Source organism: Tachypleus tridentatus, chromosome 1 (genome assembly GCF_004210375.1).
Source record: "Tachypleus tridentatus isolate NWPU-2018 chromosome 1, ASM421037v1, whole genome shotgun sequence".
In the NCBI taxonomy this organism is placed as follows: domain Eukaryota; kingdom Metazoa; phylum Arthropoda; class Merostomata; order Xiphosura; family Limulidae; genus Tachypleus; species Tachypleus tridentatus.
The window spans coordinates 114,470,995-114,495,358 of NC_134825.1; the positions used below are offsets into that span (position 1 = coordinate 114,470,995).

The window sequence follows — 24,364 nt, forward strand, 5'->3', positions numbered from 1 at the left end:
ATCTGGAATCACTGAAGAAAGATAAAGTCTTGGGTCTGGTTCTGCACTGAGTCTGTTCCTGTGTTCGTTTTTCAGACGTGCATACATAGAAAATACTTTCTAAAATAAGTACAAAGTTGAATATTGTATCGAAACACCAGTAGCTTTTTCTGCCAACAGAGAGTATTCGTTTCATAAATGCATCCAAAGGGTAATCGAGGACAGACCTCTGAAACTACTTTTTTGTTTGTAATCACATGAGACTTCAATCATTTTATCTTTCTCTCCATGCTTAGAATCTGTTATGGTAAAGCAGTATTGTCAGTGGAGTTGCAAGTCCAGTAACTGTTGTCTTACATAGCTTGAAAATACTCCCTGAATGTTGTGTGAAGTTCTTTTAGGTGTGTAGTTATATTTGTTTTTGTGCACTGATCTGACTGAAGCTCACATTCTGTACTGTGTTTGTTTATTTTCTAAACACTTTTCTCAGAAATTTATTATATATTCATCTTCGTTTTTCTCTTGGAAACTGTTATACTGAGGCCTTGAAGAGATAAATCCCTGCTAAATGAGCTACACTCTGGAGCTAAACATTATTTACCATACAGATGGCAAGATGGAAAGAGGTGGCTGTTGAAAGAAACAGCTCTAAGCTCAAAGAATTACACAAGAATCTTCTCCTGCGAGAGCTGTCTAAATCCAGTATTAGTCAAGAAGTGGTTGTGTACACCACCCATTTCTTCACAAAGTGCCTGAAATATTCTGGAACTTCTTGATTATAATTTTATTCAATTCACTGTTTTCACTACATTGTCCAACACTTCCTTCAGTTTCTCAGGCACACGTTTTGCTACAAACGCTTGTCTGTGGATACTGCAGTGAGTGCAAGGGATTTCAATGTAACTGTTTCTGTTTGCACTACAAGTCAAATGTATTTCTTTATCAGAGCCTACTCAACAAGTACCATCAGTTTCAGTTTTCTTAAAAATATGCATTAGATTGAAGATATCTTTTTCAGTTGTACATTCTTTCAGTAGATGGTAAAATAACAAATCTTTATTGTACCATCTTTTACATCGTGTACAAACACTAGAAAAGTAGATTAACACTATTGATTAACTCATCCAACTGTATAGTGTAATAGATTAACACCATCAATTAATTCATCCAACTGTATAGTGTAATAGATTAACACCATCAATTAATTCATCCAACTGTATAGTGTAATAGATTAACACCATCAATTAATTCATCCAACTGTATAGTGTAATAGATTAACATCATCAATTAATTCATCCAACTGTATAGTGTAACAGATTAACACCATCAATTAATTCATCCAACTGTATAGTGTAATAGATTAACACCATCAATTAATTCATCCAACTGTATAGTGTAATAGATTAACATCATCAATTAATTCATCCAACTGTATAGTGTAATAGATTAACACCATCAATTAATTCATCCAACTGTATAGTGTAATAGATTAACATCATCAATTAATTCATCCAACTGTATAGTGTAATAGATTAACACCATCAATTAATTCATCCAACTGTATAGTGTAATAGATTAACACCATCAATTAATTCATCCAACTGTATAGTGTAATAGATTAACATCATCAATTAATTCATCCAACTGTATAGTGTAACAGATTAACACCATCAATTAATTCATCCAACTGTATAGTGTAATAGATTAACACCATCAATTAATTCATCCAACTGTATAGTGTAATAGATTAACACCATCAATTAATTCATCCAACTGTATAGTGTAATAGATTAACACCATCAATTAATTCATCCAACTGTATAGTGTAATAGATTAACATCATCAATTAATTCATCCAACTGTATAGTGTAACAGATTAACACCATCAATTAATTCATCCAACTGTATAGTGTAATAGATTAACACCATCAATTAACTCATTCAACTGTATAGTGTAATAGATTAACACCATCAATTAACTCATCCAATTGTATAGTGTTACAGATTAACACCATCAATTAATTCATCCAACTGTATAGTGTAATAGATTAACACCATCAATTAACTCATCCAATTGTATAGTGTAATAGATTAACACCATCAATTAACTCATCCAATTGTATAGTGTAATAGATTAACACCATCAATTCATTTTAAAAAATCCACAGGCTTGTCAACTTGTTTGGAGTGTCTTGTTTCTATGTGGTGCCAAAGTAAAGAAGGTTTGAGATTGCTGTTTGCTAGAACACTCAACAATTTACAAACTATGATTTTGGGTACTTTTGTTGACCAGTGTCATACAATACTGATTTTGGGTACTTTTGATGACCAGTGTCATACAATACTGATTTTGGGTACTTTTGATGACCAGTGCCATACAAACTATGCTTTTGGGTACTTTTGATGACCAGTGCCATATTTCATATAATGAGTATCATATTTCATTTCTTAATAAATGATTTTCATGAATAACTTTGATCAGTTGACTTAGATTTTTCACTCTTTGGACCTGATAGAACAATATGTGATGTTGACTGTTTGTTTTCTTGTGTTTTTACAAGCATTCTGTTTTTAGCCACTTGTCCATTACTGGGTGTAAAAGAGCTCAACTGAAAATATAATACACTTAGAACATTAACAAGTGAACAGACTTATAAATGAGAATGTTATTTGTGTCTTGCCGGATAAAAACAACACACTATTAACAGTGATTTGGTATTGACTTACTGAATGGCTGCACTTTCACTACATTGACTACAGTTATCTTGGTTCTAGTCCTCAGAGCGCCAAAATAGTTGTATGTTGTGCCAGTTTTGTTTTTATAATGCTTGTACTTCCATAATTACATTTAATTAATTATTTATCTATGCCTGTGTCAAATGATGCATGTCTGTAATGCCTACCAATTCCATCATACTTTGTGAAAACAGTGCCATTTGCTATTTTTCTGTAACTTTTGAATTTTGGTACACAAACACTTTTGCTTCTGCCATTAGAGAGTTGTTTTGTTTTCAAGAACTTGCAAAATGTTTTGCAAAATGCAGTTTGGGAACTGATGTGGAGTGATTAAATGTTTGCATGTTTTGTAACAATCAGTATAAAAAATGGACCAAAAACATTGTTGAAAGCAGTGATTACTAATTTCCTGTATAGGAAACACCAGCAGTAATGGGTAGGATTAATTCCCGTATTTATAGTGTTTTTATGAGCACTTGGACTTATTAGGGGTCTTGTGACCAAGAATGTTGTGGACCCACAATCAATCTAGTACATAAGTACTTTAAAAAACAAGACATCTGGAAAAGCTAATGTGTCCCTTTTAGGATTGACCTATCAGTAATTTTATGGTTAAAATCTATTTTTTTTTTCTTCTGTGTTTGGAATTACTATTTCCGTTGCCATGTGTTGCTTCAAAATAATATTCAGAGAAAAGTTTACCCATCTTTTGGTTTTGCTGCTCTTCATTTTTGTTTTCAAGTTTCAGTAAAGGGTTGTTCAAGAAAATAAGTTCTTTGAATTTTGTTAATGTTACAGAAGGATAATGGCAACTAGAGCAGTGCGGAATGTAAGAAAGCTGGAGAGACCACGGCCCTTGAAGGTACCATCTGAAGGAAGCAGGCGGCAGAATACGGTTTTAGCAGTCTCTGGAGATGGCTCTACAAATCTGAATGACAATACAGGTTTGTGTTTTGTGGTAAATGTGGGCAGTCAGGTCATTCTTGTTGCACTTCTCGCTGGAACATGTACTGTAGTTTGTAAGTACATATATGGTTTGATAGGTAATATGTGTGACATGTTATTCACAACCAGTTATCTATATGATATAATTGAAGTATCACCCTTGAAGTCTTTAAGTACAATGTAAAAAGTAAAATAGAGTTTGTATGAGTATGCTGATGCACTTGAAGTTTAAAATTAATGTGCTGTCTCTTTTAAATGTGATCTCATGCGTGTTTATATCACTTTACTTTTTCCCTTAGACCCACATTATAAATCATAGTCTTGGAGTCTTTCTAAAATTTAACCACACATCAATGTGGAACTCTCTGACTCAGAAGTCATTCTATGTATTCCTTCTGTTTGCATATGTGGATTTCACTCTCTTTTGGTTTTCTGCTTACTGCTGACCAATCCAACTAATATGCCTTTCTACCAGCTTTGTTCCAGTGGGGTGTAGTCCTGGCCATCTGATCCATTTCATATAGCTGGCCTCTTGGGGTAATGGTTCTTTGTCTCTACATCCTCAAACAGATGGCTACTTGCTGGCTTACCAACATCATCTATCTGGTCTTCTTATCTTTGTCTCTACATACTCAAACCGATGGCTACTTCCTGGCTTGCCAACATCTGGTCTTATCACGATCCATCAGGAGGCACTTACTATTAGAACTTCTGTTTTCCCAATTCTGGACTGTTTAGTTGGGACCACAACCATTATGTTTGTTTGTCGATTTATCATCTCTTGATAGCTGCTCATCTTTGTAATTTCTCTACATCTCTTCTCCCATCATCATAAATGTGGATTTTGGTTATTTAGATGCAGACAGGTAAATAGCATTTGTGAAATGTAACAATTTCCTTACTTGTAAATATATTTCAGATAGATAGTATTTACTGTAAGCAATCCTCCATTCTTCCTCCATGTTTGTACTTCAAGAATGAGCCTGTGTTAATGTGTTAGTGCTTATGAGGATGCTGTTGGTGGAGGGCTACAGTCTTCTAATGAATACACTTTAGACTGACACAGTGCACATTGACAAGTATAGGGGTAGGTGCTTTTTTCAAGTCTTGTGACATAAGCAGAAACTTACGTGGCAGGGCATATAAGGTAATAATTCTTCATGGTGCACAGAAGTGAGTATCTCTTTGGAATACATTTTCAGGCTGGAAAAAGTTAACTTCAGTTATCTTTTATCTGTCACAGAGAATCTTTACTTATATTGGATTTGTAGAATATGTAGTGCTGATGCTACTAATATACTATTCTAAATTATTCAACAGGCAAACTCTTTAAGATATTAAAGATAGCAGTTGTTTTACTGTGCTGAATAATTATAAGAAAACATTAGTAGCATTAATTATATGTATTTTTCAAGCTTTATTGAAATATAAATTTAGAATTACTGGTAAGCCAGTATAACTTTGTGACCAATGGTGATTCAAGTGATAGATTAGGCTTCATAGTTATTTCTAGTTCCTAAAAAAAAACTTGTCTAGTGTATTGTTAAGTAACTTAGAAGAATAAATTACTAATCTTAGTACTACAGCCAATCTACTCTTGGCCAGTATTTAGGCTTAAAAACCTTTCATGCCCCAAAGACTTTGGTCCTAAAAAATAACTGGAGGCAGTCAGAAACAGCTGTTTCTCTTTGACCCACATGAGGTAAACAGTGAGGCTAATAATGAAGTTTTGAGTCTTTGCAAGATCTTGGAGAGGTTGTTAGCAACATGTGGAGCTGTGGTTTTAGCAGAGGGAGTTGGAGAGACCTCATGATTTTTGTTGATGTTGGTCTGAGGTGTTGAGAGATGACCAAGACTGTGATGACAGAAACCAGTTCCAAGTGAATCTAACTAGTAGTACATACTTTTAAAATCTTATTTAAATGTAGATTTACTGCAGTGAGTAAAAGACAAAAATATCGTACATGTAAGAAACCTGAAAGTCACAGAAAGCTACAACAAGAGTGTAAAACAATGAACCAGTGTATGTACAATTTGGGTTTATTTGAGGGTAATGAGAGAGCCACCTGAACTAAGAATGATATGTATGTTGGCTTTTGTTCTATTGTTGAATAAACTTTTGGTATTGTAAATTTTTATATTTTTATGTATTTGCTGCTCTGGTGTTTATAGGCTTATGTATATATAATTAATTATGATTCATTATTGAATTATAAACGTAATGAGAAGCCACTGTCCACACAATGTTTTATATGTTGCCTGAAAAGAAAAAAAGTTTTTGATTTTCAAAAACATTTTAATTTATTTTGGTAATATTAAGTACTAACTTGTGATTAAGCCTAAAACACACTTTCCTGTTTTTCTGCAGTTGAAGATGTAATCCAGGACCTGGAATCATTACACATATCAATAAACAATGGTAACCTTGATGATACAACAGTATCAAAAATCATCAAAGTTTGTAGCCAACTTAAGAGCAAAGGTTCACAACTTGAAACAAACTACAAAGGTAATAAACAGTAAGAATGCATAGACGTCAGGCTATTTTCACTATTAAATGATTCATGTAATAAGTCATTCCAAAGAATGTTGATAAAAATCTGGATCCAGATAGTCAATTTAAGCCTATATATCCAATTTCCAAGTGTTTAATTAATTTTTAATAGACTTTTTTGGTTCAGAAAAATGGTTCCCACACGTTAGGTTTATAGTGATTAGTACTGAAGTTATTACTTGCACTGTAACTTTAAGCTCATGGTTCACATCGTAGATATCTGATTGTTCCTTCTGTAAGTACTTTGTCTATCGAAGTTTATTAACCTTACAAATAATCAGACAAGTTATTGCAAAGTTGGTGTGTAGATTGAAATAAGCTGGCTAAAAGCTGAAGTTTGTAATCTGTTTCAGAACAGTTAGACCGTTATTTTGTGACCCTGAGGAATGCATCTAGAGAGGAGCGTTTGAACGAGCTCTGTCGTATGCGATTACTTGAAGTTATAGAGTTAAGGGCTATGATGTGGAAGACAAATGACAACTTGAACAATTACTATAAACAGAAGATCATTCATGTGGAGGTAACTAAGTAGTGTTTTATACATGTTCAAATTGTGATGTGGTAATGCAGTAATGTTGTTCAGTTGTTACTTAATCTGTTTTCTCTTCAAATAATGATATTCTGTAATTTTGTCGTTTGTGCTTGAATGAAGTAGTGTTTAGTTGTTGTCTTATCTGTGTTCACTTGTTTTGTGTTTAGGAAGTGAAGTGATGTTTAGTTGTTGTCTTATCTGTGTTCACTTGTTTTGTGTTTAGGAAGTGAAGTAGTGTTTAGTTGTTGTCTTATCTGTGTTCACTTGTTTTGTGTTTAGGAAGTGAAGTAGTGTTTAGTTGTTGTCTTATCTGTGTTCACTTGTTTTGTGTTTAGGAAGTGAAGTGATGTTTAGTTGTTGTCTTATCTGTGTTCACTTGTTTTGTGTTTAGGAAGTGAAGTGATGTTTAGTTGTTGTCTTATCTGTGTTCACTTGTTTTGTGTTTAGGAAGTGAAGTAGTGTTTAGTTGTTGTCTTATCTGTGTTCACTTGTTTTGTGTTTAGGAAGTGAAGTAGTGTTTAGTTGTTGTCTTATCTGTGTTCACTTGTTTTGTGTTTAGAAAGTGAAGTAGTGTTTAGTTGTTGTCTTATCTGTGTTCACTTGTTTTGTGTTTAGGAAGTGAAGTAGTGTTTAGTTGTTGTCTTATCTGTGTTCACTTGTTTTGTGTTTAGGAAGTGAAGTAGTGTTTAGTTGTTGTCTTATCTGTGTTCACTTGTTTTGTGTTTAGGAAGTGAAGTGATGTTTAGTTGTTGTCTTATCTGTGTTCACTTGTTTTGTGTTTAGGAAGTGAAGTGATGTTTAGTTGTTGTCTTATCTGTGTTCACTTGTTTTGTGTTTAGGAAGTGAAGTAGTGTTTAGTTGTTGTCTTATCTGTGTTCACTTGTTTTGTGTTTAGGAAGTGAAGTAGTGTTTAGTTGTTGTCTTATCTGTGTTCACTTGTTTTGTGTTTAGGAAGTGAAGTGATGTTTAGTTGTTGTCTTATCTGTGTTCACTTGTTTTGTGTTTAGGAAGTGAAGTAGTGTTTAGTTGTTGTCTTATCTGTGTTCACTTGTTTTGTGTTTAGGAAGTGAAGTAGTGTTTAGTTGTTGTCTTATCTGTGTTCACTTGTTTTGTGTTTAGGAAGTGAAGTAGTGTTTAGTTGTTGTCTTATCTGTGTTCACTTGTTTTGTGTTTAGAAAGTGAAGTAGTGTTTAGTTGTTGTCTTATCTGTGTTCACTTGTTTTGTGTTTAGGAAGTGAAGTAGTGTTTAGTTGTTGTCTTATCTGTGTTCACTTGTTTTGTGTTTAGGAAGTGAAGTAGTGTTTAGTTGTTGTCTTATCTGTGTTCACTTGTTTTGTGTTTAGGAAGTGAAGTAGTGTTTAGTTGTTGTCTTATCTGTGTTCACTTGTTTTGTGTTTAGGAAGTGAAGTAGTGTTTAGTTGTTGTCTTATCTGTGTTCACTTGTTTTGTGTTTAGGAAGTGAAGTGATGTTTAGTTGTTGTCTTATCTGTGTTCACTTGTTTTGTGTTTAGAAAGTGAAGTAGTGTTTAGTTGTTGTCTTATCTGTGTTCACTTGTTTTGTGTTTAGAAAGTGAAGTAGTGTTTAGTTGTTGTCTTATCTGTGTTCACTTGTTTTGTGTTTAGAAAGTGAAGTAGTGTTTAGTTGTTGTCTTATCTGTGTTCACTTGTTTTGTGTTTAGGAAGTGAAGTAGTGTTTAGTTGTTGTCTTATCTGTGTTCACTTGTTTTGTGTTTAGGAAGTGAAGTAGTGTTTAGTTGTTGTCTTATCTGTGTTCACTTGTTTTGTGTTTAGGAAGTGAAGTAGTGTTTAGTTGTTGTCTTATCTGTGTTCACTTGTTTTGTGTTTAGGAAGTGAAGTAGTGTTTAGTTGTTGTCTTATCTGTGTTCACTTGTTTTGTGTTTAGGAAGTGAAGTAGTGTTTAGGAAGTTTTGTGAAGTAGTGTTTAGTTGTTGTCTTATCTGTGTTCACTTGTTTTGTGTTTAGAAAGTGAAGTAGTGTTTAGTTGTTGTCTTATCTGTGTTCACTTGTTTTGTGTTTAGGAAGTGAAGTAGTGTTTAGTTGTTGTCTTATCTGTGTTCACTTGTTTTGTGTTTAGGAAGTGAAGTGAAGTAGTGTTTAGTTGTTGTCTTATCTGTGTTCACTTGTTTTGTGTTTAGGAAGTGAAGTAGTGTTTAGTTGTTGTCTTATCTGTGTTCACTTGTTTTGTGTTTAGGAAGTGAAGTAGTGTTTAGTTGTTGTCTTATCTGTGTTCACTTGTTTTGTGTTTAGGAAGTGAAGTGATGTTTAGTTGTTGTCTTATCTGTGTTCACTTGTTTTGTGTTTAGAAAGTGAAGTAGTGTTTAGTTGTTGTCTTATCTGTGTTCACTTGTTTTGTGTTTAGGAAGTGAAGTAGTGTTTAGTTGTTGTCTTATCTGTGTTCACTTGTTTTGTGTTTAGGAAGTGAAGTAGTGTTTAGTTGTTGTCTTATCTGTGTTCACTTGTTTTGTGTTTAGGAAGTGAAGTAGTGTTTAGTTGTTGTCTTATCTGTGTTCACTTGTTTTGTGTTTAGGAAGTGAAGTAGTGTTTAGTTGTTGTCTTATCTGTGTTCACTTGTTTTGTGTTTAGGAAGTGAAGTAGTGTTTAGTTGTTGTCTTATCTGTGTTCACTTGTTTTGTGTTTAGGAAGTGAAGTAGTGTTTAGTTGTTGTCTTATCTGTGTTCACTTGTGTTTAGTTGTGTTTAGTTGTTGTCTTATCTGTGTTCACTTGTTTTGTGTTTAGGAAGTGAAGTAGTGTTTAGTTGTTGTCTTATCTGTGTTCACTTGTTTTGTGTTTAGGAAGTGAAGTAGTGTTTAGTTGTTGTCTTATCTGTGTTCACTTGTTTTGTGTTTAGGAAGTGAAGTAGTGTTTAGTTGTTGTCTTATCTGTGTTCACTTGTTTTGTGTTTAGGAAGTGAAGTAGTGTTTAGTTGTTGTCTTATCTGTGTTCACTTGTTTTGTGTTTAGGAAGTGAAGTAGTGTTTAGTTGTTGTCTTATCTGTGTTCACTTGTTTTGTGTTTAGGAAGTGAAGTAGTGTTTAGTTGTTGTCTTATCTGTGTTCACTTGTTTTGTGTTTAGGTGTTTAGTTGTTGTCTTATCTGTGAAGTGAAGTGTTTTAGTTGTTGTCTTATCTGTGTTCACTTGTTTTGTGTTTAGGAAGTGAAGTGATGTTTAGTTGTTGTCTTATCTGTGTTCACTTGTTTTGTGTTTAGGAAGTGAAGTAGTGTTTAGTTGTTGTCTTATCTGTGTTCACTTGTTTTGTGTTTAGGAAGTGAAGTGATGTTTAGTTGTTGTCTTATCTGTGTTCACTTGTTTTGTGTTTAGGAAGTGAAGTGATGTTTAGTTGTTGTCTTATCTGTGTTCACTTGTTTTGTGTTTAGGAAGTGAAGTGATGTTTAGTTGTTGTCTTATCTGTGTTCACTTGTTTTGTGTTTAGGAAGTGAAGTGATGTTTAGTTGTTGTCTTATCTGTGTTCACTTGTTTTGTGTTTAGGAAGTGAAGTAGTGTTTAGTTGTTGTCTTATCTGTGTTCACTTGTTTTGTGTTTAGGAAGTGAAGTAGTGTTTAGTTGTTGTCTTATCTGTGTTCACTTGTTTTGTGTTTAGGAAGTGAAGTAGTGTTTAGTTGTTGTCTTATCTGTGTTCACTTGTTTTGTGTTTAGGAAGTGAAGTAGTGTTTAGTTGTTGTCTTATCTGTGTTCACTTGTTTTGTGTTTAGTGTTCACTTGTTTTGTGTTTAGGAAGTGAAGTGTGTTTAGTTGTTGTCTTATCTGTGTTCACTTGTTTTGTGTTTAGGAAGTGAAGTAGTGTTTAGTTGTTGTCTTATCTGTGTTCACTTGTTTTGTGTTTAGGAAGTGAAGTGATGTTTAGTTGTTGTCTTATCTGTGTTCACTTGTTTTGTGTTTAGAAAGTGAAGTAGTGTTTAGTTGTTGTCTTATCTGTGTTCACTTGTTTTGTGTTTAGGAAGTGAAGTAGTGTTTAGTTGTTGTCTTATCTGTGTTCACTTGTTTTGTGTTTAGAAAGTGAAGTAGTGTTTAGTTGTTGTCTTATCTGTGTTCACTTGTTTTGTGTTTAGGAAGTGAAGTAGTGTTTAGTTGTTGTCTTATCTGTGTTCACTTGTTTTGTGTTTAGGAAGTGAAGTAGTGTTTAGTTGTTGTCTTATCTGTGTTCACTTGTTTTGTGTTTAGGAAGTGAAGTAGTGTTTAGTTGTTGTCTTATCTGTGTTCACTTGTTTTGTGTTTAGAAAGTGAAGTAGTGTTTAGTTGTTGTCTTATCTGTGTTCACTTGTTTTGTGTTTAGGAAGTGAAGTAGTGTTTAGTTGTTGTCTTATCTGTGTTCACTTGTTTTGTGTTTAGGAAGTGAAGTAGTGTTTAGTTGTTGTCTTATCTGTGTTCACTTGTTTTGTGTTTAGAAAGTGAAGTAGTGTTTAGTTGTTGTCTTATCTGTGTTCACTTGTTTTGTGTTTAGGAAGTGAAGTAGTGTTTAGTTGTTGTCTTATCTGTGTTCACTTGTTTTGTGTTTAGGAAGTGAAGTAGTGTTTAGTTGTTGTCTTATCTGTGTTCACTTGTTTTGTGTTTAGAAAGTGAAGTAGTGTTTAGTTGTTGTCTTATCTGTGTTCACTTGTTTTGTGTTTAGGAAGTGAAGTAGTGTTTAGTTGTTGTCTTATCTGTGTTCACTTGTTTTGTGTTTAGGAAGTGAAGTAGTGTTTAGTTGTTGTCTTATCTGTGTTCACTTGTTTTTTAGTGTTTAGGAAGTGAAGTAGTGTTTAGTTGTTGTCTTATCTGTGTTCACTTGTTTTGTGTTTAGTGTTTAGGAAGTGAAGTAGTGTTTAGTTGTTGTCTTATCTGTGTTCACTTGTTTTGTGTTTAGGAAGTGAAGTAGTGTTTAGTTGTTGTCTTATCTGTGTTCACTTGTTTTGTGTTTAGGAAGTGAAGTGATGTTTAGTTGTTGTCTTATCTGTGTTCACTTGTTTTGTGTTTAGAAAGTGAAGTAGTGTTTAGTTGTTGTCTTATCTGTGTTCACTTGTTTTGTGTTTAGGAAGTGAAGTGATGTTTAGTTGTTGTCTTATCTGTGTTCACTTGTTTTGTGTTTAGGAAGTGAAGTAGTGTTTAGTTGTTGTCTTATCTGTGTTCACTTGTTTTGTGTTTAGAAAGTGAAGTAGTGTTTAGTTGTTGTCTTATCTGTGTTCACTTGTTTTGTGTTTAGGAAGTGAAGTAGTGTTTAGTTGTTGTCTTATCTGTGTTCACTTGTTTTGTGTTTAGGAAGTGAAGTGATGTTTAGTTGTTGTCTTATCTGTGTTCACTTGTTTTGTGTTTAGGAAGTGAAGTAGTGTTTAGTTGTTGTCTTATCTGTGTTCACTTGTTTTGTGTTTAGGAAGTGAAATGATGTTTAGTTGTTGTCTTATCTGTGTTCACTTGTTTTGTGTTTAGGAAGTGAAGTGATGTTTAGGTGTTGTCTTACCTGTGTTCACTTGTTTTGTGTTTAGGAAGTGAAGTGATGTTTAGTTGTTGTCTTATCTGTGTTCACTTGTTTTGTGTTTAGGAAGTGAAGTGATGTTTAGGTGTTGTCTTACCTGTGTTTGTTGGTGTCCCCATATGGAACTCTTTCATTAAGCTTCAAATATACTCTTGACTGGCTATGCATCACACCTGTTCAAAGACAGTGGAAACTTTCATATCCTAGACTCTGTGGGTTTCTACGTTATGGCATGAAAACGTCTACAGAATTCATAGTTTTCTCTCCAATTTTGTTGTTTCTTTTAGGTTGGAATTTCTAGTTTACATCAGTTAGAGTTGGAATATAGTATTAATATTACCCTGTCTGTGTTTAATGTTAAGATGAAGTGGTACCCACATATTACCCTGTCTGTGTTCAGTGTTAAGATGAAGTGGTACCCACATATTACCCTGTCTGTGTTCAGTGTTAAGACGAAGTGGTACCCACATATTACCCTGTCTGTGTTCAGTGTTAAGATGAAGTGGTACCCACATATTACCCTGTCTGTGTTCAGTGTTAAGATGAAGTGGTACCCACATATTACCCTGTCTGTGTTCAGTGTTAAGATGAAGTGGTACCCACATATTACCCTGTCTGTGTTCAGTGTTAAGATGAAGTGGTACCCACATATTACCCTGTCTGTGTTCAGTGTTAAGATGAAGTGGTACCCACATATTACCCTGTCTGTGTTCAGTGTTAAGACGAAGTGGTACCCACATATTACCATGTCTGTGTTCAGTGTTAAGATGAAGTGGTACCCACATATTACCCTGTCTGTGTTCAGTGTTAAGATGAAGTATTACCCACATATTACCCTGTCTGTGTTCAGTGTTAAGATGAAGTGGTACCTCCATGTTACCCTGTCCATGTGCAGTGTTAAGATGAAGTGGTAGCCATGTTTTACCCTGTCTGTATTCAATGTTAAAAGTTGAAAAATAGGAAGTAAAACAAATAACACCATTTTGTTTCTCTGTACCAACTGCAGTCCTGACCAGAAAGCTCCAACTTTCTCATCTTAAGAGTTTCAATTTTCTACAATATTAAAATCCTTTGATAGGTTGTTTAGACAAAGTATTTATGATGAAACTAAGTTGAATCGATGGTAGTTGTCTGTCATAGAAACACAACTGTAGAAAAGAACTTTTCTTCATCAGGTCCAGAAGATTAAAGGCGGATGACTTTTAAAGTGTTATCCTCTGCTGTTGTGTTTCTACAACAGACATTTGTAATCCATTTGACTTAGTTTCCTTGCATTTTAACATCTGTTTTCTTTTGATATATTGACAGTAATCCAATACCAAAAGTAATAAATCGGAAAAGAAGCCCATTATCTGTTTCCCATAGAGTTAACTCATTTATCATATCCACCCATATATTTAAGTGCACTAAGTGTCTTCTCCACTTGTACATTTATGTAGATTACAGTGATAGAAAAAAAACTTTTCATGGATGATAAAGGGTTAAAAATCACAGTTGTGAGGTGTAACATATCTCAGTTCAAGCTAATTCAATTTTTAGATGTTTATTTCTTTGAAATTTGATTAGGCTAAGCTGAAAAGTTTGTAATTTTTATATTTTAGCTGTTTTTATCAAACATACTTGATGATAAATAAAAAGTATAAATGGAAAAAAAAAAGGTTTGCAGTGCTCACATTAGGTCTTTTTCCAATTTTCTTAAATAAGTGTCTTGATCAGCAAGGTACGGGTTCAGCCATACCTTCCCTCACCATGAACCAGTCAGTCAATACAGCGCCACCTGGTTACTTGTCTGGACAGAACTCATTATCTGCCCCTTCTTCTAACCAATCACAACTTTCTCTGACAACAGGAGAGGTACTCAAGTCCTCGGGAAAGTTTGCAAAGCCTACCAAGTTAGTCTAAAAATCATGTTTTATCTTGGAACTAAGCTTTAGGAGTATGTTTAGTGAAATGGATGGTCAACAAGGGAATGGATTTTAACCTTATTTTATGTTTAACTTGCTGTATGTCTTTATGTTTTAAAGAGCTTGTACTTTTAGTAAGAGCATTATATAATAATTTAATAAATGCAAAGTGTTGCATAACTTTCTATGTGTAATAATCTGTCAGGGTAGCTCTTGATGTAAATATTCAGTGGATAAAAACTTAAAAATTTCAACTACAATAGTCACCATATTAATAGAACACAAAACTCACTAAGACCTGAATATTCACAGTATATAAATTCAAATTTATTTCAGAATTCCTGGAAAAAACTACTTTAAAGATGAAATTGTCATTCGAAACTCGGACTCTGGTAAAGGTAAGAATTTATGTGTTGGTATGCTCAAATAGTGGTAAGATTATAACCACGAGTAGTCTGTGATGAAATAATTCAACAGTGGGTAGTTACAGGTAAATATTTGTCTGTGGCTTATCTTTGGTAAAAGTCAGGATGTGTTATTCTAGTTTGAGATGAGTAAGGTTTTTCTTATTCCAGGTACTCTTTGATTGAGAAACATGTTGCACACATTTTTAGCCATGTCTGAGCAGCTCATAGAGTCATTATGAGTTGTTTTGCTGTCTTCTTCTCAATTACAAATTTCTTGCTATTATCTCTACCATTTCTTGAACTAAATTGAGATCTAGATACAGTTTTGAACACAGGACATCAAAACCTTTCAATTGACGTATATTTGACAATGCCAAATGTCTTTGAGATTAATCTATTCTAATCCTGCCTCAAAGAATTCCGGTCGTCACGGCTGTTGAGGACTCTTTCTTGTTTATGATAAATTCCTTTTTATCAATATGTATTTAACAAGGTCACATAAATGTACTAAATTATTATTGGTTATTACATGCTTGGGACAGATTCATCTGTATGCCCATTATATCCACTAATGTCTGCCAAACTTTACAAAATTATCACTAGATGACATACCAGTTTCAAAATACTGTAAAATGTACACTCGGTAATCCAGTATTTCTCAATGAGATTGCTGTGAGATTATGGTAAAATATTGTAACGGTAAGAATAACATAAATTAATGACTACATCAGATGTTTGGAAGTTTTTAAATATAGTATATATGATTTTTGTTCTTTTTTATCATTTCATCTTAAACCTACTAGGTTGTTATCTCTATAACATCTTATCATTGGATACATCATTGTTAAGTGTTAGAAGTGCTGTGTAAATTGTATACTATGTCTGTCTACGAGTGTCTTGAGTGAAAAATAGTTGAGAGTCACCGAAATAATTATAATCTATTGTATAAAGTTAAACACTTGAGACTGTCTCGTACAATAAATGTTTTAACGTATTACATAAGGTCACTCGAGAGTGGTAACTACAGATTTTCTCTAATTCTTTGTCCTCATAAGCTTTACTGTATACTCTTGTTTTCTTCAGTGAGTGTTGTTATGTGGTAGTATCATTAAAAATGGGTTGTTTGTTTTATAACTATTGGTGAAGTGTTTATAGTTTGAACAGTGCTTTGATACTTTATCAACAGTTACAATTCATGTACCTGATTTAGTCCTTGAGATGTTTAATTGACTTGTTGTATCTTCAGTAGTGACTCAGCATGTACATGAAGCTGTTAAGCTTCAAAGTTTTTGTTCTAATTCATATTAAATATAATATTTTAAAAGTAAAATGCTTATTTATTTTGTGGATAATTTTGAAGAAATTGTTTTTGTTTGTCAATTTGCATGTGAAAGTATACCAGTAAGATGCATTTAAAGAAAGAGTGGAAGGCTTAGGAAAACGTTGTTTGTTTGTTGCATTATGGGAAATATCCCTCATACTTTTGGGATCACGGAATACTTCAGTGTTATGTGTTTTATAGAATTGTGAATATGAAATAGATTATAACAATGGTAGATAATTTTCTATAAATCATATAGATTTGTTCCTATACCCTTTTACATTTCTTCTAAAATTTTCCACGATTCTGATTGATTGACAAAAGAGCCAAGAATGCACAGTTTGAGTGACACCAATAAACAGTCAAAATGTGAGCTGCTTTTCCCATTTGCTTTCCAGTTTGTGCTATTTACTTCCTTTTCTGAATCCTAAAATTATTTTGAGCTTAAAAAGTTTCAGAATTGTTTACTCACCTTTCGGTTACTATTTCAGAACAATATTTACACCTAATTTTTCAATTTCCACTCATTTCAGTAAGAATTTCTTCAATCTAAAAAAAAAAAAAACATGAACATTAATGGACAGTTTGGCACTTTCCAAAAATTAATAAATTTAAGTATTGTACACATTAAAGATGTAAAAGGAAAGTTAATACAACCTTATGATGAGGATGGATTCTTAATATTTAGTCATTTCATTTTTGGTACTTTTGTTTTGATATTTTTAGGTTTTATGTAGATAGCCTAATTGTTGTTTTTTGAAGGGGGGGCTTTTTCTTTTTGCATAATGTATTAAAATTATTTTTTTCAGCAGCTTTTTCCCAAAATTCTTCTGTAATTTACATTACATAACTTGTTTATAAGAATTGTTTCTATATTTGTTTAACTCTCCAGTAGTTGAGGTGTGTTGAAAGTGTTAATGAAATATTAATGCTAGATGAAAGTCTGGGAAACAAAAGACATTGTGTAAGTAAATAGTTGGGGATAACATGAATTAATTAGCCATTTTTGTTGTTTATTGGAAATGCACCAATTTCATTATGTTTATATTGAAGGTATCCTATTTGTGTTTGTCAGTTGGAACCAAATATTGGAAGCCCTACTTGTAATTCATGAGTGTTTACACTGTCTGCTAGTATTGCTGTTAATTCAGAAGTATGTTTTTCACCAATAAATTTTTTTATACCACAAACTATATTAGATTATTTTACATTAGTATTACCAGATGTTAGTTTTATATCACAAACTATATTAGATTATTTTACATTAGTATTACCAGATGTTACTTTTATATCACAAACTATGTCAGATTATTTATTTTACATTAGTATTACCAGATGTTAGTTTTATGATCCATTAAACTTGATCTATAAAATTGTTTGTTCTTTAGTAATTTAGAACATTGAGCTAAATTCTAAAATGACTGTGTAATAATTTTGTATTAGTTTTCTATTAAAACTTGTAGAAAAATTCAGTTTTGCTTTAAATGCAGATGTGGTTTAACATTGCACTTGAATTTTATTTTTCCTTTAAGTCATGGGGATCAAAGGTCGAAGAGTTCACATGATTGAGGAGCTGAGTGACACTGTCATCTCTTTTCAGAGAGGTGAAGTTATTTAATGTGTTTTCATATTGCATGAATCTGGCTAGCTGGAGTTTGACTTGCCAAAACTTTTACAAGAAGCTTAGACATTAATATATATTTTGCTAAATGTGTGTTTTCAGTATTTAACTCGTGTTTGCTACACATTTCTACCTTTATTTTGAAGCCACTACAGTACTTGTTTTTTATGTATGTGTTTGTATGTGTGTGAATTTTTAAAATTCTTTCTAACTTCCACTATTGTACATGTGCACTTACCTCAGTAACTCACAAAAACAGCAAATTGTTGCTTTGTTGAACACTTACTACGGATTCATCTAGTTGTTAATATTATTGTGACTTCTAATGGTTTTTTTTCATAACTTATTGACTGCAGTTGCTCTTAAGTTGTGAAGGATTTTTGCAAGTGATGCACCATGTGCAACACACTTGCATTTAATGTCAGTGGGTTAAAAATAATTCTTGGGATATGAATTGGATCCACTTGTAACTACAACAAGATAGAACTTCAAAAACATAATGGACTTACAAGCAAGTGGATATACAGTAAAATATAACTTTTATTTTAACACACAACTCAGGCTGATTAACAATACACAAGGAAATGTAATTATTTAGACATTCACAAAAGGAAAGTTTAAACATTTAATAATTGAAAAATGGGTCGTCATCAATTTAACAGACACGATAGCTCCGTGGAAAAATATCTCATACTCCTGGATGTTAAACATTTATGTTTCAACCATTGCTATACGCTTGGTAAACATTCATTTTTGACTTATTTCTTCATCCAAACTTGCATCAAACGTTTCCCTGTTGGTTCTTTATTTTAATATTACACGGTTCTTTCGGTAATTTGATGCATATTATTCTAGATGAATTCACCTTTGTATTTCTTATTTGTTAAGTCTGATAACACTTTCTGATGAGGGTTAAAAGCTAGCTATAGTGATAATAAGTGCATGCAAGATATCCTACGATTTATTAAAGTACACCTCATATTGGTTACACAGTTAGATTGTTCAGAAATAACTTGTTATCACTTTATTTTTTGTTTAAGTAAAGTTTTAAAGGATTAAGATGAGCATCCCCATGTTTACTGTAATCCAGTATGGAACTGAAGTATACACATAAACTTATGTAATATAGAAAAACAAATGCGACTTTCTTATTCTACATCTTAACTGTTTTGTACAAAAAATCCCTTTTATCTTCCATTGTCTTTTATTCATATTGTAAGTACTTGTGTTTGGATTTTTAGGGAGAGCTTAATATTTGATAGTTTAACTCTTTTGTTGCCACGTTTGTAGAAAAAAAATCTTCCAGAGCCAAAGTTGTTTCTTTAGGTAGGTACAAAAATGTCTTCATATATGAGTACTTATCTGAAACTTGAACTTGGAAACTCTGAATGGAAATTCCTCATAGCAGAACGAGATTTCTTGCATGATCACGTTTTTAGTGAAACGTGTAGATTAGTAAACATACGTTACATACATTAAAACTAATGAGCTTGCTTATGATTTGAGAGTTTCACGTTCCTCATTATGAACATTTTGTTTTATTTCTAAAAGTCTGGAAGTAGGTGTATACTGCATGCATGTTTCTCACGGCTTCTGTTGGGATGTTTTCACGGATTCTGCATGCATTTCTCCTAAGGCATGTGATGTGTCTACATCCTTGGCATATGTGTTAGCAGATGCTACGTCTTTGAAATACGGTAAAAACAGTTTTTATTTGTTTCTCATCTTCATAGTGAGCCCAGGTGCTCGAGATCGTCTTGTCCAGATAACAGGCTCTGCTGAAGAATCAATAGAGTAAGTCAGTGTTAGGAGTTCATTAGCAGGAGTAGATATATTTCTCATTGTCACAGTCTGCTTGTATCATTTATGTGCACTAAACGTTAACTTTAACCAGTTAAATCTTTTTCTTTTAATATTTATATTTTTGTTTTTATTCCCTCACTTTATAAGTTAATCTCTGTGGCTTTGTCTCAACAACTAAGAGTTTTGTTTGTATTTAATAGTTGGATTTCAGTGAAGAAGCTAGTTTTTTTATGCGTATATGTTTCAGACTGTGTCAAATTTTGTAATTTTTCTTAAATGATGAATCAGTTTTTATTTCTCCCTTCCTTATAGCATTGTTCGTTAGGGTGAGTTCAGCGATAACACTGTCTGTTTGTGAACATCTGCTTTTCTTCTTGAAACTACAGTTTTAGAAAGTAAAGTTTTATTAAACTTCACAGATTGCTTTACTTTAGGATCACGAAGGAATTTACTGATTTGAGGGTTAAAAGGTCAGAGGTAACCCTTTAAAAAAATGTAATTTTGTTTCTGTTCAAAAGAAAACTATAAAATACACTTTCACACCAATCGCAAAGAGAACGCTAGTGGTTAAGACATGTAATATAGGACATTGATTCATAGTCAGTGCTACTAATATCCCTAGGGGTATGCTCCTCGTAATAATGCAAAAACAAAACAGCACCCTGTAACTCAAACAAATGAAGAAAATTATATCAGTAAATGGGATTAAGTTATGAACACTTTATGATTGGTCTGACAAGTCAGTAATAAGATGGTGATAGAGATTGTGCCAGTGTGTTTGACCGATTTAGTAGTTTCACAGCAGTGGATTAGTGTCAGTTTATATAGCAAAGAATTATGTAGTTATTTCATAATATAAGGTTTAGTATGTCTTAATAAAAAGTATGTGGAATATACAAAACCTTGTTACAGTCACAAGTGATATAAAATTGTAGTAGAATAGCTTGTATAAGAACTATATTATGACATTGTTTGGCATTTTGTATGTTGTAGGTAGCACTTATCACTTTTGAAAAGGGCATAGAACAGCCCTTTCCATTGCAAAATATTCAAATATTCAGATCATTAAGATGTGTTCAGGATAAATTTAGAAAAATCAAGATGGATACATATCTCTTTAACTTAATGGTTTTGGAAAACAAAGCAATATGGATCAACTCAGGAAACCAGGACCAACCAGAGACCTTGAACAAATCATGCCCCGTGACATAGTAAGTAATGTGCAATGTCTTGTAATAGGAGAAAATCTATGAACACAAAAGCCATCCTTGTGTTCCAGTTTGGAACATAATAAAGAAAAATCTGTTTGAAAGAGCAACACACGTTGCATGTGCACAGGCTGCTTCCATGAAATATCCCTTTTGTCAGAGCATACCTTAAATAGCTGGATAATGAAATGGTTATTCATGTTATTCTGTATAAAGACATACAAGTTATGTCTTTAGACACGGCATTTATGGTTTTATGTGAAATGGAAATGTTGAAACAGATACTGAGAAATCCTCAGCCTCACACAACATGATCTCTGGAACCTATGTAGAAGAGAGTGGTGTGATTTGGTCATGACAAAGTATTTTAGTATAAAAAATAAGCTGCATGCTTTTGTTTGTTGAGTTACACAGTTATTAGATAGAATATATATAACCATATGTTATATGGTGACTTATAAGACTTAGTGAAGCTTGAAAAGTATTTTAGTGTAAGGTATCCTCGATATAATGCTCCAGACATGAACCACTAATATCATTTTTCACAATGTGGAGAGAATTTCAGATCTTGCTTGTTTAAGTATTTGTGCAGAACTTGTTTGTGTCTCAATGTGTATAATTATGTTGTGTAACTACACATATATTCATGTGCAATTGTAAAGAAAGAACAATTGTGTGTATACATTAACACATCTCTTTGATGTATTTAGATGACTGTGTTTAAAACAAAACCCAGTCAAAGAATAAAAAAATTATGACAAAACAAGCCACTCTCAGATAGTTATATCGATAGTAAAATAATAAAAAAAATAAATTATTTATGGGAGAATTTCTGAAAACTGAACTATAATATGTTTTTTAAATGAATTTCATTTTTTAGTTTATGCAGTAATTTTGTGTAGTTTTTATTCAACAAACGGACTTTGTTATTCTGTGCTTTGTTCCATAATATTAGACACGCTAAAGCCTTGATTGAAGATACGATACGACGTAATGCATCTCCAGTAAGGGTAAGCGCTTGAAAACATGTAAAGCTCACAAATGTCTCTTGTGTTGTGATCTAATGTTTATGTGGTCCACAATCTTGTTGTATAAAAAAATTATAATGCAAGTAAATATATATATATATATATATGTAGGTTGACATAAAGATTTCTTAAGTGATAAAATGTATCCTTTTGAAGAAATATAAATGTTATGATATAAAATTAATAAACTGTAAAAATATAGACACAAAATTTTACACTTTCTCAAGTCCAGGTAAAATTATTGATATGTTGAATGAATGATTATCTGAAAATATAAAACAGTGAACTTATAAAAAAATAAAATAAAGGAAGTATCAGTTCCTTATATAGTAAGTTGTTTTCTCATTGTTTTCAGGAAAAAACAGAGACAACAGGTCTCGAGTGTAGTGGTTCATCATCTAGCTTAGCTAGTAATCTTTCAGAGGACAGTGGTGCTGGTCCCTCGCCTTTCGGTATTAGTGGTAGAAAGTCTCTTATTCATAGTTACAGCACTGGAGATGCCACAATGGGTGAATACACCCATACCGTGTACATTGGAAGAGATACAATTAAAGTCTTCAGTGAAAAAAAAGACTTAGTAACAGTAAGAACACTTAAACATTTAGTATTTATTGTTAGTATTTCTAGTGAATATTCCATAGCTTACTTACTAACTAAACTGTTGTATTTGATGTGAACCTGCTGCAATATCTAAAGAGAACTATGTTGCTCTGTGATACTCACGTGTAGCGTGTTAATGTATCTAACATAGTCACATTGTGGAACATGATCAGTGATATCTAGATTGTTTATATTTTAGGTTAAAATTAGATTAAAAATAATAATAATTTGTTTTCATTCAACATACTACTGTTCTATGTGAAGCCTAACATGTCCTGGTAACAAGTTTGTTTTCATTTCAACATATTACTGTTCTGTGTGAAGTCTAACATGTCCTGGTAACAAGTTTGTTTTCATTTCAACATACTACTGTTCTGTGTAAAGCCTAACATGTCCTGGTAACAAGTTTGTTTTCATTTTAACATACTACTGTTCTGTGTGAAGCCTAACATGTCCTGGTAACAAGTTTGTTTTCATTTCAACATACTACTGTTCTGTGTGAAGCCTAACATGTCCTGGTAACAAGTTTGTTTTCATTTTAACATACTACTGTTCTGTGTGAAGCCTAACATGTCCTGGTAACAAGTTTGTTTTCATTTTAACCTACTACTGTTCTGTGTGAAGCCTAACATGTCCTGGTAACAAGTTTGATTTCATTTTAACATACTACTGTTCTGTGTGAAGCCTAACATGTCCTGGTAACAAGTTTGTTTTCATTTTAACATATTACTGTTCTGTGTGAAGCCTAACATGTCCTGGTAACAAGTTTGTTTTCATTTTAACATACTACTGTTCTGTGTGAAGCCTAACATATCCTGGTAACAAGTTTGTTTTCATTTTAACATACTACTGTTCTGTGTGAAGCCTAACATGTCCTGGTAAGAAGTTTGTTTTCATTTTAACATACTACTGTTCTATGTGAAGCCTAACATGTCCTGGTAACAAGTTTGTTTTCATTTCAACATACTACTGTTCTTTGTGAAGCCTAACATGTCCTGGTAACAAGTTTGTTTTCATTTTAACATATTATTGTTCTGTGTGAAGCCTAACATGTCCTGGTAACAAGTTTGTTTTCATTTCAACATACTACTGTTCTGTGTAAAGCCTAACATGTCCTGGTAACAAGTTTGTTTTCATTTTAACATACTACTGTTCTGTATGAAGCCTAACATGTCCTGGTAACAAGTTTGTTTTCATTTCAACATATTACTGTTCTGTGTGAAGCCTAACATGTCCTGGTAACAAGTTTGTTTTCATTTCAACATACTACTGTTCTGTGTAAAGCCTAACATGTCCTGGTAACAAGTTTGTTTTCATTTTAACATACTACTGTTCTGTATGAAGCCTAACATGTCCTGGTAACAAGTTTGTTTTCATTTCAACATATTACTGTTCTGTGTGAAGCCTAACATGTCCTGGTAACAAGTTTGTTTTCATTTTAACCTACTACTGTTCTGTGTGAAGCCTAACATGTCCTGGTAACAAGTTTGATTTCATTTTAACATACTACTGTTCTGTGTGAAGCCTAACATGTCCTGGTAACAAGTTTGATTTCATTTTAACATACTACTGTTCTGTGTGAAGCCTAACATGTCCTGGTAACAAGTTTGTTTTCATTTTAACCTACTACTGTTCTGTGTGAAGCCTAACATGTCCTGGTAACAAGTTTGATTTCATTTTAACATACTACTGTTCTGTGTGAAGCCTAACATGTCCTGGTAACAAGTTTGTTTTCATTTTAACATATTACTGTTCTGTGTGAAGCCTAACATGTCCTGGTAACAAGTTTGTTTTCATTTTAACATACTACTGTTCTCTGTGAAGCCTAACATATCCTGGTAACAAGTTTGTTTTCATTTTAACATACTACTGTTCTGTGTGAAGCCTAACATGTCCTGGTAAGAAATTTGTTTTCATTTTAACATACTACTGTTCTATGTAAAGCCTAACGTGTCCTGGTAACAAGTTTGTTTTCATTTTAACATACTACTGTTCTGTATGAAGCCTAACATGTCCTGGTAACAAATTTGTTTTCATTTCAACATATTACTGTTCTGTGTGAAGCCTAACATGTCCTGGTAACAAGTTTGTTTTCATTTTAACCTACTACTGTTCTGTGTGAAGCCTAACATGTCCTGGTAACAAGTTTGATTTCATTTTAACATACTACTGTTCTGTGTGAAGCCTAACATGTCCTGGTAACAAGTTTGTTTTCATTTCAACATACTACTGTTCTG

General features: G+C 32.9%; 1 protein-coding gene across 1 annotated transcript in view; it reads left to right on the forward strand.

Annotated features, from left to right (window-relative positions):
* Positions 1-24,364, forward strand: part of LOC143258693 (eukaryotic translation initiation factor 4E-binding protein Mextli-like) — a 44,100-nt gene that overhangs the window by 7,772 nt on the left and 11,964 nt on the right. Inside the window, exons 3-11 of the mRNA XM_076518118.1 lie at positions 3,514-3,659; positions 6,029-6,169; positions 6,568-6,734; positions 13,940-14,127; positions 14,476-14,537; positions 17,400-17,471; positions 19,222-19,282; positions 21,455-21,509; positions 21,883-22,110. Coding sequence (XP_076374233.1) covers positions 3,521-3,659; positions 6,029-6,169; positions 6,568-6,734; positions 13,940-14,127; positions 14,476-14,537; positions 17,400-17,471; positions 19,222-19,282; positions 21,455-21,509; positions 21,883-22,110 — 1,113 coding nt within the window. The 5' untranslated portion in view covers positions 3,514-3,520. The remainder of the gene's footprint in view (positions 1-3,513; positions 3,660-6,028; positions 6,170-6,567; positions 6,735-13,939; positions 14,128-14,475; positions 14,538-17,399; positions 17,472-19,221; positions 19,283-21,454; positions 21,510-21,882; positions 22,111-24,364) is intronic.